At 37.3% G+C, this 13,891-nt stretch overlaps 2 protein-coding genes across 3 annotated transcripts in view; one reads left to right on the top strand and one right to left on the bottom strand.

Annotated features, from left to right (window-relative positions):
- GEMIN5 (gem nuclear organelle associated protein 5) overlaps nucleotides 1-13,891 on the top strand; it is a 41,665-nt gene that overhangs the window by 7,752 nt on the left and 20,022 nt on the right. For both annotated transcript variants that reach the window (XM_067732363.1, XM_067732362.1), the window contains exons 7-13: nucleotides 511-676; nucleotides 1,546-1,758; nucleotides 2,760-2,845; nucleotides 6,607-6,689; nucleotides 8,067-8,203; nucleotides 9,450-9,523; nucleotides 10,229-10,410. In XM_067732363.1, coding sequence (XP_067588464.1) covers nucleotides 511-676; nucleotides 1,546-1,758; nucleotides 2,760-2,845; nucleotides 6,607-6,689; nucleotides 8,067-8,203; nucleotides 9,450-9,523; nucleotides 10,229-10,410 — 941 coding nt within the window. The remainder of the gene's footprint in view (nucleotides 1-510; nucleotides 677-1,545; nucleotides 1,759-2,759; nucleotides 2,846-6,606; nucleotides 6,690-8,066; nucleotides 8,204-9,449; nucleotides 9,524-10,228; nucleotides 10,411-13,891) is intronic.
- Nucleotides 11,940-13,891, bottom strand: part of CNOT8 (CCR4-NOT transcription complex subunit 8) — a 37,933-nt gene continuing 35,981 nt past the window's right edge. Inside the window, exon 7 of the mRNA XM_067732372.1 lies at nucleotides 11,940-12,403. Within this exon, the coding sequence (XP_067588473.1) occupies nucleotides 12,314-12,403 (90 nt within the window). The 3' untranslated portion in view covers nucleotides 11,940-12,313. The remainder of the gene's footprint in view (nucleotides 12,404-13,891) is intronic.

The following is a 13,891-nucleotide window of genomic DNA, read 5'->3' as shown; positions in this document are numbered from 1 at the left end:
ATACTATGTCTTAAAGCCTTTGTGGCTCTGCAAATTATTGTGGCATTTTATAATTAAAGCTTTTAGGAAAATCTATTCAAAAGGTAGTCCAGTACAACTGTATGATTCACAAAGAATGAAAGGATATAGTAAAGCTCCCTTTTTTTTTTAATATTTCGGCCACACCACACAGCTTGCGGGATCTCAGTTTCCCAACCAGGGACTGAACCTGGGCCGCTGCAGTGAAAGCACCAAGTCCTAATGACTAGACCACCAGGGAACTCCAAAGCTCCCTCTCCACCTCTGTCTTCACTACTTGGTTCCCCTCCCCATAGGCAGTGACTTTTTTTTGTTTTTGTGTGTGTGTTTCCAGAGATTATTTTGTGCCTATTTCAGAATATGTAATTTTTATCTCCTTAAAGGAACAATGAACAAATTATTTTGCAGCTGAGGGCCCACACACTCTGGCCCAAAATCACTTGTTTTCAGATTGCTCATGAAAGAGAACTAATACTTGTTTTTCCTTCACAGAGGCGAACTGCTACTATGGGATCTCACTCAGTCTTGGAGACGGAAATATACCCTCTTTAGTGCTTCATCAGAAGGGCAGAATCATTCAAGAATTGTGTTTAATTTATGTCCTCTACAAACTGAAGATGACAAACAGCTGCTGCTTTCCACATCAATGGACAGAGATGTAAGAACAGCTTATTTTGCATTCAGCACTGTACAGCAGTGATTGAGGACTTGCATGGGATTAGAGGGCTTTTTCAAACCGTACATTATTTCTCACACCTCACCTTGCCCCCGCGTTCCAGGTTCAGAGTTACTGTTACTGATTGGCATTAAATACATTAGCAGCAGAAAAGTAGGGGAAAGCTGAGAAACGACCAAGATGCCTTTTTGCTAAAGCAGGTACAACAAGGAAGAGTAGATGTGTCCATGGAAGGCTGTGCGAGATCATCAAGCCTTAGCTTTCAGATACCCTCGTCTGTCGTTCAGGTAGCAGAGCCATCCCTTCTTGGCACAGTCTCTGTAAGAGACAATCGGCTTTACTTGAGACACCTTTCTGTTTTACAATAAGCTAGGCTTGTTTGACAGACCGTTCTCTTCCAAGTCACTGTTAAACAAGTGACGATTAAAAACTCAGCACTCCTCTTCCACTGGCTATGATAAAATATTTTGCTTTTGAAGATAACGACTCTGATTCTTCCACTGTCCTGAGGCACCTGTATCTTTTTTTTTTTGAGTCTGCCAAATGAGAAAATTACCAATGCTGTAATACAGTGATACAGTATAGTGGAAAGGCCACTGAACTCTGGGAAACAGGAAGCCTGGGTTCTAGTTTATTGTGCTCTCTATTCACTTGGCATCTTAGGGAATAAATGTATTCTAAGATCCCTCTGAGCTCTACAATTTATAACTGATTATTTTTTTCTCATTCCTACTGGAATAGTTAAGTTACATTATCCTGATGTATTCTGAGCCCATCCTATTTGAAGTGTTGATTGTTTTCCCTGTTTCTCTGACCTTCTTTATAAAGACCCTAACCCTTCATCTTTTCAGGTAAAATGTTGGGACATGGCCACCCTGGAGTGCTGCTGGACCCTGCCTTCCCTTGGTGGGTTTGCCTACAGTCTGGCTTTCTCTCCTGTAGACACAGGCTGTTTGGCGATAGGCGCTGGTGATGGCATGATCCGTATATGGAATACATTCTCCATAAAGAACAACTATGATGTGAAAATTTTTTGGCAGGGTGTCAAGTCCAAGGTTACAGCGGTAAGGAAGCTTTCTCTGAGCTTGCCACGAACTGTTTTCAAATAACTAATTCTCTTTTAGAGAATACCTGTTCATATAAATGAACTCTGTTGGGAATTCAGACTTCTTCAAGGGTATTTTCGATGCAATTTGAAAGTGGAACAGCAGAAGGACTCTCTCTGACCAAACCCATTACATACCTCCTAATTCAGAAATTTGGCTTTGTTTGTAAAATTAAGGTTTTGTTCAAGTCACACTATTTTCTAATAGTAAGAAATTAGAAATAACCTGGATGTGTATTCATAGGAGATACATTAAATTATAACCACATGGGGAATAGTATTAAACTATTAAAAGTGATAACGTAGATCTTTCTTTGATGTGGGAAAATGTTAATGATTCATGAAAAATGCAAATTACAAAACATGGAATGCAGATTACAAAACAATACGTATAATTTTTTTGTTTTTCTTCGAAGTGATATCTTTGTTGTGGCTATTTAGTCTAAAAGCAATAAAGGTTTGTGATTCAAAACGAAAACCACAGTACAGAAGTGTAGGAAGCAAAAAATGTTTCCTACCCCACCCTTGACTCCATTCTCCCACTTCCATTATCCAGAGAACCACTGTCGACAGTTTGTGATGTATCTTTCCAAGCTTTGTTAATGATGAATAGAATCATATTTTCTGAATTGTTCTGGAATCTTTTATTCCCCACTCAACAATGTATCATGCACATCATTTAAATGTTTGAACCTATTTTTGTTTTTTCAATTATATATAAAGTTCAACCACAAAAAATGTCTAGAAAGATACAGAATTGGCAATGGGGTGTTTGGATGGTGAGATTACAGGTGACTTTTACTTTGTTTTTAATACTTCTTTGTTTCTCTCTTTTAAATAATGAGAATTTGTTACTTTTAAAATTAGAAGACAGAAAGAACAAGAAAGTTTTCCAGCTGAACACTTGAAGTATAACCTAAGGATTCCCTTAACACTGCCCCTTTCCTCATTTTTTTGTAGCTCTGCTGGCACCCAACCAAGGAAGGCTGCTTAGCTTTTGGAACTGATGATGGAAAAGTGGGATTGTATGACACCTACTCCAACAAGTAAGAAATAGACGATTCCTATTTAGCCCATTGACCAAATTGTCAGTGAGTTAATTTTGAGTTCATAAACCTGGATGTATATCATAATAGGCCTGGGAAGCATCTTTAAGATTCTAACTCTGAGTTTAGGCTTAGAACTCAGAATTTTATTTAAAAAAATTTTTTCAGGTGATGGTGGTTCAGCCCATCTGACCTGTGGGAACCACTAAAATAAACCATTTGCTTTTGTTTTCCCTCAACATTTTTTTTACAAAAGTTTTCAGACATCGAAGAATGTTAAAAGCCGAGAACAAAGAACATCTCTGTACCTTCCATCTTGATTTACCAGTTAACATTTTGCCATACTTGCCTTATTTGTCTACACTTAACAAAAATTAACAATATCCATAATATGAGCTAATATCCAGTGCGTATACAAATTTCCTCATTTGAGCCAAAAACGTTTTCCTGAGTGGTTTTTTTTTTTCAAACTTTTTTCAGTCAGGGATCACACATTGTATTTTGTTATGTCTCTTTAGTCTCTTATTCTAGAATAATCCCCCACTTCTTTCCATAACATTGCCTTTTCAATTTGAAGATTCCAGATAAGTTGTTTTGTAGCATATTCTGCATTTTGGACTTCTTAATTCTTTGTGGTGACTTGTAACTCATTTCACTATTCCCTGTGTTTCCTATATTCCTTGTATTCCCTGTATTTCCTATAAACTGTCTAGAGCTGCACTGTCCATTACAGTAGTCTTTAGTCACAGGTGGCTACTGAGATGTGCTGAGTGTAAAACATACTCGAGAGTTCAAAGGCTTAGTCCCCAGAAAAGAATGTAAAATGCCTCAGTAATTATTTATTTTCACTATATTTTAAAAGATAATACTTTTTATATACTGAGCTAAATAAAATACATTCTTAAAATTGAATTTCACTTGTTTCTTTTACTTCTGTTAACTTGGCTACTAGAAAGCTTTGAGTTGCAGATGTGGCTCACAGTATAAATCTACTGGGCACAGCTATTCTAGATGCTTGATTAGATTCCAGACCTGCACTGTTCAGTTTGGTAGCCACTGGCCATGTGTGACTATTTATAGTTAAAGTAATTAAAAATGAATAAAATTAGAAATTGAGTTGTTAGTTGCATGAGCCACACTTCCAGTGCCCAAGGGCCATATTTGGCTAAGGGCTACTTTATTGGACAGCACTGTTCTAGGCCAGGGATTAGAGAATTATGGCCCATGAGTTAAGAATAGTTTTATCTTTTGAAATAAATGAAAAAGAATCAAAAGAATATTTCACAATGTATGAAAAGTAAATAAAATTCAGATTTCTCTGTCCATAAGTAAAGTTTTATTAGAGCCCATCCATGCTCTTTCTTTTTTTTTTTGGCCGCATTGGGTCTTTGTTGCTGTGCATGGGCTTTCTCTAGTTGCAGTGAGTGGAGGCTACTCTTCATTGCGGTGCGCGGGCTTCTCATTGTGGTGGCTTCTCTTGTTGCGGAGCACGAGCTCTAGGCATGCAGGCTTCAGTAGTTGTGGCACACGGACTCAGTAGTTGTGGCACACGGACTCAGTAGTTGTGGCTCGCGGGCTCTAGAGTGCAGGCTCAGTAGTTGTGGCGCACGGGCTTAGTTGCTCCGCGGCATGTGGGATCTTCCTGGACCAGGGCTGAAACCCGTGTCCCCTGCCTTGGCAGGAGGATTCTTAACCACTGTGTCACCTGGGAAGCCACACACTCATTTTTTTTTACCTCTTGTCTGAGGCTGCTTTCATGCTACCACAGCAGAATAAACGAGTTGTGACAGAAATTGCATGCTTCACGAAGCCTGAAGCACTGACTATCTGGCCCTTTACAGAAAAAGTTTGCCTAAAGATCATTTGCATCTAAGTGAGAATCATTCATTATACTGTGCAGCTAACCTTTTTATATGCCAGTTTTTTAGGTACTTATGTATAACTGAATACGCATTAACTATTTTTCTTCATATCTAGCTTTTTTTAAAAGGCTACACTATTTCAAAGAAGTATTTAATAAAATAAAACTATATATCAATTTAAATAGGTTTGTGTCATCACAAAACTGCTGACTAATTCTGGTAAATTACTATCATTTGGTTATTATAAGCTGAATATCCAAACTGATACCAGCAAAGGTATGTAGTAGGAGGAAGGATGTTGCTGTAGGTACATTGTTAGTATTCAGCCAGAAATGCTTATTCTACTTCTTTCAGCCAAAGAAAAATTGGTTCATTGTCTAGAGTGATAATGGTAAATGTGTCAGATACATGGAAATAAAGAAGTCAACAGCTAAGTTAGTTCAGTCATAGGTTCTAGAATCCTGGAATTCTAAAATTATACAAAGAATACAGTATATGTTAAAGGTAATAACCGCACTGCTCTGTCCTGACACATCACATATTATTAATCACCACAGCAACCTTCAAAAATACCCTGAAGAGCAACGTTTCTTTAAAAAAAAAAAAAATCAAAAACTCAAAAAGAACTACCATATGATCCAGCAATTCCACTCCTGGGTATATATCCAAAAAAAACAAAAACACTAATTCGAAAAGATACATGCACCCCAGTGTTCATAGCAGCATTATTTACAACTGCCTAGATATGGAAGCAACCTAAGTGTCGATCAACAGATGAAAGGACAAAAAAGTTGTGTGTATATACACACACACATACACAATGGAATAACTACTCAGCCATAAAAAATAATGAAATTTTGCCATTTGAAGCAACTTGGATGGATGTGGAGGGTATTATGTGAAGTGAAATAAGTCAGACAGAGAAAGACAAATACTGTATGCTATCACTTATATGTGGAATCTAAAAAATACAACAAACTAGTGAATATAACAAAAAAGAAGCAGACTCACAGATACAGAGAACAAACTAGTGGTTGGGGTGGGGTGGACTATAGGGGTGGGGGAGTGGGAGGTACAAACTATTGGGTGTAAGAGAGGCTCAAGGATGTACTGTACAACATGGGGAATAGCGCCAGTATTTTGTAATAATTAAATGGAAAGTAACCTTTAAAAACTGTAAAATAGGGCTTCCCTGGTGGTGCAGTGGTTGGGAGTCCGCCTGCCGATGCAGGGGACACGGGTTCCTGCCCCAGTCCGGGAAGATCCCACATGCCGCGGAGCGGCTAGGCCCGTGAGCCATGGCCGCTGAGCCTGCACGTCCGGAGCCTGTGCTCCACAATGGGAGAGGCCACAACAGTGAGAGGCCCGCGTACCGCAAAAAAAAAAAAAAAAAAAGAATGTGATGTTAACGACAGGGTAAGCCAAAAATGACTTCCAGTCTTTTACTTGAATATAAGGTGGATACATCTGCATGGTGATAATATATGCTTAGCAGTAACCTTAGTTCTGGGCTTAACAGTTTGCATTTTCTGTCTTGTCTTGTTTTTCTCTAGTTGTGATAGCCTTTACACTGGTATATAACTACAGTAATATTAGAATATTTGACAGAGATGGGGAGATTGATCCCAAGCTGGCCAGTTGGGGAGGTTAATAGCATTCTTTTACTGGGTGAAGTATGTTCGGGACTTAATTATTTTGTTAGTAGCTATCATTACATGGTATATTATTTAAGTGTTTGCTTGTTTACAGTCAGTTATTTGGAGAAGGGTACTGTTAAATTATTTTTCTTTAATATCAGCAACTAAGTTTATATAACAGGTAACTTTTTGAAAAAGATGGTCTGTTTTCCACTATATCTTTTTGTTTTAAGTCTTTGTTTGTAATCCCCCTTCCCCCCAGGCCTCCACAGATTTCTAGCACATATCACAAGAAGACTGTATACTCATTAGCCTGGGGGCCACCGGTACCCTCCATGGCACCCGGTAAGTGTGAGTCATTCTGTAACAAACGTGAGAGTATTCTCTTTCTTTCAACTTAATCCTAGGATGTGCAACGTGGAAAGAGTCATAAATATTCTAATGCAGTGGTTACTTAAGCAAGCTGCTATGTTCCCAGGGGTCCATGAGGGCAGTTGTAACAGGTGATAAATTAGAAAGCATTCACCCAGAATGAGCCTCTCCAAACTCCAAACTAAAGCATATTTGATCTCTTTGAGCTGAATTTTTTCATTGTGAATATAGTTATCTCATGCTTGGTCCTGATACCTAATCTAATGATTTTCACTAAAATTTGCTATCACCTTTTAATTTTATCAGAATGATAATGTTGGGAATTCCCTGGCAGTCCAGTGGTTAGGACTCTGTGCTCTTACTGCCAAAGGCCCAGGTTAAATCCCTGGTCCGAGAACTAAGATACCACAGGCCATGCAGTGTGGCCAAAAAAATAAATAAATAAAGATAAGCAATTTATTAAAAAAATAAATTTAAAAAAAAGAATTGTAATGTTAATGATCATCTGTTTTCACCTACAGTTAGAGCAAACTTAGAATTTCTCAAATGATCTCTTGTTGCCTTTGATGTATTCTGACCCTTTTCCTTTTCTAACCCCTCAGCCTTATATTTCTCTTTCGTATGCCTACAGTGGTAGGTCTTGCAGAATTTTAAAAATGAATGTGTTCAGCAAAAGTCTTTGGTAATCTTTTCTTCACCATATATAATGGAACATCTGTAAATTTCCATAATAATGTAAACGTTTACAGTGTAAATCATCAGAACTCAAGCAGCACTGCAGTGGTAGTTCGTTCATTCATTCATTCATTCATTCAACAAATGTTGATCCTCGACTTGTGCCAAGCATAGTTCTAGCAGTGGTGAAAATAAAACTTGCCCTTACAGAAACCCACCAGAACCACTGTTTGCTTCTTAAAAATCAACAGGATGATTGCTGTAACACCAAAGAAATCATTGCTTTGAGTACAGCTTCTTACAGTTAGTCATAGCAAGTCCTGCAGCTCCATATATTTAAATGCCCAAAGAGTACTTGTCGGTAAGAGAAGGTAAATTCCCCAAAACTTTGAAAACATGTTTTCTGATCCCAGCTTTGGCACCCCTACTATTTTGAGTGGCAGAAGAATGTTTAAAGCAAATATGTTGTATTATAAATATTAATGTAGAATTAATATACCGTTTATTTCTGCCCCCAACAACTGTGTTCAGATGCAAAGAACAGTGACTTTATTCCAATAAATTAATGTAATTCTTTTAAAACATCTCATAGTATGATATGGTCATACTATAGCAACAAATAGTTAAGCTGGTGAAGTACAAAACGGATACGCTTTCTTTCCTTATCTCATATAGGAGGAGAAGGGGACAGACCTTCCCTCACTTTATACAGCTGTGGAGGGGAAGGGATTGTCTTACAACACAACCCCTGGAAGCTTAGTGGAGAGGCCTTTGACATCAACAAACTCATCAGGGACACCAATTCAATCAAAGTGAGTTCTTATGGTCTAAAGTCTTCTCATGATCTCTCCATCTTCTTGGCTTCTCATCTTGCATGATAAATGCCATTATAAGAGGTATCCATTATGCTCAGGCAGATTTCAAGCGTCTCTCAATTGCAATGGTGATTTATTATAAACTTTCCGATCTTGAATATAAAGCAGCCTTTTCACGCCAGCCACTTTCTCCAGAGTGAGGTGTTCGTAAAAATAATTTTTTAATATGGCATTCAAGTGCAGATATAAGGTATTTTGCTCAAGACAGAATTGTCATTTTGTTTTTAATTTTTTTAGTGAAATAATTACAGATTTATACAAAAGTTGCAAAAATAATACAAATAATTTCCTTATATCCTTGACTGAGATTTCCACATTTAGCCACATTTTCTTTACCATCCTATCAGTGTATCTGTATGCCAGAACTGTCTTTTTAAATGAAACCATAAATGTTGAGATTTCCTTACTCTTTCAAATGAGCATTTTTTACTGTTGCTCATTATTTTGTATGGCTAGCATAAAAATAACATTTAATCATAAATTGAATTATTTTTGTTGACTGTATTCCTTCATGTCTTAAATGTCATCTGAACATTAACATTCAACAATGAATAAAAGAGACAAAATTCCTATTCTTAACAAACTTTTAGTTTTGTGACAGTTAAATGTATGGATCAGAGGCTCATATAAGGAGTTTGGGCTGGAAATAGAAATTTGGAGTCTCTTCACATGAATGGTAGCTAAAGAAGCTGCAGGTATGTATGAGGTGATCTAAAGAGACAAGTAAGAAAAGAAGAGGGCCCAGGCAGCTTTGGGGAACACCAAAAAAAGTTAGGAAAAAAAAAAGATTCTGGAAAAGAAACAGAAGAGATAGGAAGAAAAAAGCGTAGAGTGTATGACTTCTATTAAAAAGGCGACGACCCCCATGTTATCAAAGCCAATGGATATGTTTCATGTCTTATTGTGGGATAAAAATCATTTTAATTAAGTTCATTTCACAAGGTTAGACACTGCAGACATGTAGTATTTACTGGCCTCTTCTTTATCCCATTTAAGAAATCGTATTTCAAACAGTTGCTCTTAGTACCTCTTTGGCGAATTATGTAGATTATTTATAAGAATGGCTGTTGTACAATTAGAACGTTTTTAAACTAGGGATTTTCTTTTTTTTCCCCACACTGTCATCACTGATTTGTAAGAAGAACAATGTTTTCAGTCAAGATTGGTTTGTTTTGCTTTCTAGTACAAATTGCCTGTACACACAGAGATCAGCTGGAAAGCAGATGGCAAAATCATGGCTCTTGGCAATGAAGATGGGTATGTGTTTGTTTCTTTATAAAAAAAACTTTGTAATTGTGCATATATTTGATCACAAGCTAATGCCATCTGTAATGTTAGTTGGGAAAACCTAGTTGTATTTGATGTTCTGACTTATCCTTGATATCCTTAAATGACTCAGCTCTCTGCATCTTTGAGAACTGCAAAATAAGTTAAATATTTTCAGCCCAAAGAGTACTCAGCACTACTCTGTGTTTTGGCTGTTGTGTGCTTCACAGAATCCTCATCTCCAGAATTAAACTGCCTAAATCTCCCTTCATTTTTTTTATAGTAAACCTAGGCAGAAATGCTTTTTAGGCCTCACCATGCCCTTTGCAACATCTTTTTCTTTTGTTTTTGTTTTTTTGGGGGTTTTTTTTTCCCCCTTTCCAATGTTGATCATAGTAACATAGTCCTATTTCAGCCATTTGTTTATTAATTCTTCTTTTAGCTTCTCCCTTGCACCATTTATTATAAGAGCCTGATAAACACAACTTTCCAGAGATTGTTGAGATTTGTGAAAACTGTTTGAAAGACTACTTTTTGTGTCTGGTTCTTTGTGAGAGAGTAACCTCTGCAGTTTATATAGGGTTATCCTATTCCATTTCACCTTTCTTTGACTGATGGGATGAGGGAGATACCTGTTTGCATTGGACTGTAATTTGAGCATCCATCTTTCTTGTCTTGGTGTGTTTCTTATTCCAGATCAATAGAAATATTCAAGGTTCCTAACTTGAAACTGATCTGCACCATCCAGCAGCATCACAAGCTTGTGAATACTATTAGCTGGCATCATGAGTATGGCAGCCAGCCAGAGCTGAGCTATCTGATGGCCTCTGGGTCCAACAATGCAGTCATTTATGTGCACAACCTACAGACCGTCATAGGTAACTTTGGTTTCTTTCCATATTGGGGTGGTATATGTGTTCCACTACTTCTTGTTCCAATTTCTGTGCCTTTTTCCTTTCTTTTCGGTATTAAAGTAAATACTATTTTTATAATTTTTCTGCTTTCAAAAGTAGTATATTCACCTTATTTAAAATACAACAAAAGTTTCAAACATGACAAAATTCCCTAATCCCATCCCTCAGTAAAAACCAGTGTTATTAGTTTGCGGCATGTTTTCTCCAGATTTTCTAAAGTATAGTTATTGCTATAGTTATTCCAGGCCAGGGGTAGGGATATGACTTTTCATCTTGTGTGAAACTGTCGCTCTCCAAAAAGATTTTGCCAGTTTATATCCCCTTCCCTCAGTGTTTCCATGTGTGACTGCATCTAATTCTCACAGTCCTGGGAGGTAGGTTTTGTTATCTTCATTTTCCTGATTAAATTGAGGTGCACAGAGGTTAGCTCACTTCCATAAGTCCCACAGCTAGTATATGATAGAGCCTAGATTCAAACCCAAATTGTCTAATTGCAGAGTCTGCATGTGTTCTAGTAACTACTAGTCCCTGCCTGGCACGTTGATCTTTTTCATATTTTCATATGATGTATTCCTTAATGAATCTTAAACTTCTCTGAATTTCTTCAGCACCCAGAAGAACCATAATAAGTGGTCAGAGGCGTCTGTTCTTTTAATGTGAAGGAGATGTAGTTACTTTTATTCTAATATGAAGAAATTATAATGTGACACTAACCTGTTTCCAAAGTGCTGGAGAGTATGTGCTGTCAACCATAGTGAAAATTTCAAGTTGACATTTTAAATTTCTCTAGAACTAATTTCCAGTGATTTCCTGAGAATCTTTATTTGTAATAACAAAACAATTTTTATTCTAGCAGTGACTCTCTCAAGTTAAAAGGAATATAGGAAAACTAATAGTGTACATAGATTTTGCTAATAATAAATAGCAGACAGTTTGTAACTAATAAGCATGATATGTTAGAAAGCTTATCCTAGTCCTCTGATTCCAAATTAAATATCTACTTTGGCAAAGGACATAAACTTAATTTTTTTAAACTGAAGTATAGTTGATTTACAATATCGTATTAGTTTTAGGTAGACAACATAGCGATTCAGTATTTTTATAGATTATATCCATTTAAAGTTATTATATGGGCTTCCCTGGTGGCGCAGTGGTTGAGAGTCCGCCTGCCGATGCAGGGGACGCAGGTTCGTGCCCCGGTCCAGGAAGATCCCACATGCCGCAGAGCGGCTGGGCCCGTGAGCCATGGCCACTGAGCCTGCGCGTCCGGAGCCTGTGCTCCACAACGGGAGAGGCCATAGCAGTGAGAGGCCCACGTAGCGCAAAAATAATAATAATAATAAATAAATAATAAAGTTATTATAAAATAATGGCTATCTTTCCCTGTGCTATACAACATATCCTTATTGCTTATTTATTTTATATACAGCTTTGTACCTCTTAATCCCACACTCCCATCTTGCCCCTCCCCTCTGCCCTCTCCCCACTGATAACCACTAGTTTGCTCTCTATATCTGCGAGTCTGTTTCTGTTTTGTTACATTTATTCATTTTATTTTTTAGATTCCACATATAAGTGAAAACGTACAGTATTTGTCTTTCTCAGTCTGACTTATTTCACTTAGCATAATACCCTCTAGGTCTCTTTTGTTGCAAACAGCAGAACTTCCTTCTTCCTTATGACTGAGTAATATTCCATTGTACATATATACCACATCTTTATCCATTCATCTGTTGATGGACATTTAGGTTGCTTCCATATTTTGGCAGTTGTAAATAATGTTGCTATGAACATTGGAGTACATGTATCTTTTAGAATTAGTGTTTTCATTTTTTTTGGATATATGCCCAGGAGTGGAATTGCTGGGTCATATAGTACTTCTATTTTTAGTTTTCTGAGGCACCTCCATACTGTTTTCCATAGTGGCTGCACCAGTTACATTCCCACCAATAATGTACTAGAGGGAAAAAAAAAAAGAGAGAGAGAAAAAATAATAATAATAATGTACCAGAGTTCTCTTTTCTCCACATTCTCACCAACATTTGTTATTTGTGTTTGTGTTTTGTTTTGTGTTTTTTGTTTTTTTTCCTTTGGCTGCATTGGGTCTTCGTTGCTGCACACAGGCTTTCTCTAGTTGCAGCAAGTAGGGGCTACTCTTCGTTGCGGTGCATGGGCTTCTTATTGCAGTGGCTTCTCTGTTGCAGAGCACAGGCTCTAGGTGCATGTGCTTCAGTAGTTGTGGCACACGGGCTCAGTAGTTGTGGCTCACGGGCTCTAGAGCACAGGCTCAGTAGTTGTGGCACACAGCCTTAGTCACTCTGCGGCATGTGGGATCTTCCCGGAGCAGGGCTCGAACCCGTGTCCCCTGCATTGGCAGGCGGATTCTTAACCACTGTGCCACCAGGAAAGTCCCTATTTGTGTTCTTTTTGATGATAGCCATTCTGACAGGTTTGAAATGATGTGATTGTGGTTTTGATTTGCATTTCTCTGATGATTAGCGATGCTGAGCATCTTTCCATGTGCCTGTTGGCCATATCTTCTTTGGAAAGATGTCTGTTCAGGTGTTCTGCCCATTTTTTAATTGGGTGGTTTGTTTTTTTGACACTGAGATCTATGAGCTGTTTAGGTATTTTGGAAATAATCCCTTATCAGTCATTTGCAAATATTTTCTCCCATTCAGTAGGTTGTCTTTTCGTTTTGTCCATGGTTTCCTTTGCTGTGCAAAAGCTTTTAAGTTTAATTAGGTTCCATTTATTTATTTTTGCTTTTGTTCCTTTTGCCTTAGGAGACTGAGCCAAAAACAATACTGCTATGATTTATGTCGAAGAGTTCTCTTCTAGGAGTTCTAAGATTTCAGGTCTTACATTTAGGTCTTTAATCCATTTTGAGTTTATTTTTGTATACAGTATGAGAAAATGTTGTAATTTCATTCTTTTACAGGTAGCTGTCCAGTTTTCTCAGCATCACTTATTGCAGAGCATTAACTTAATACTTAAGAGCAGTGCAGATCTTTTTCTACTGTAATACTGTCACCCTAGTTTGTTTTTTATTTCATATCTACTGAATAACAGAAAAAGGAAAAAAATGGCCAGACTCCATTTGATTTTATTTTTACCTTCTTATATTTAAATAATTGAGACTTAGAGGAAAGTTGCAAGAATAGTACAAAGGACTCCCATATACCCTTTCACAGATTCAACAACTTATATTTTGTCATATTTGATTTGTTCTGTGTGTGTATGTATGTATTTTTCCAAACTGTTTGTGTTGCATGTGTCATGCCCCATATCCCTTAATATTTGTGTATTTTGTAAGAATAAGGCTATTCCCTTACATAACCATAATTCCATTATAAACTTCAATTAATTTAATACAATAGTTTGATCTGCCATGCTTATTCTAGTGTTGTCAATTGATCCAATATTGTCTTTTATATCTAGAACA

Source organism: Pseudorca crassidens, chromosome 3, assembly GCF_039906515.1.
Source record: "Pseudorca crassidens isolate mPseCra1 chromosome 3, mPseCra1.hap1, whole genome shotgun sequence".
Lineage (NCBI taxonomy): Eukaryota > Metazoa > Chordata > Mammalia > Artiodactyla > Delphinidae > Pseudorca > Pseudorca crassidens.
This window is presented reverse-complemented; position numbering and strand designations above follow the sequence as displayed.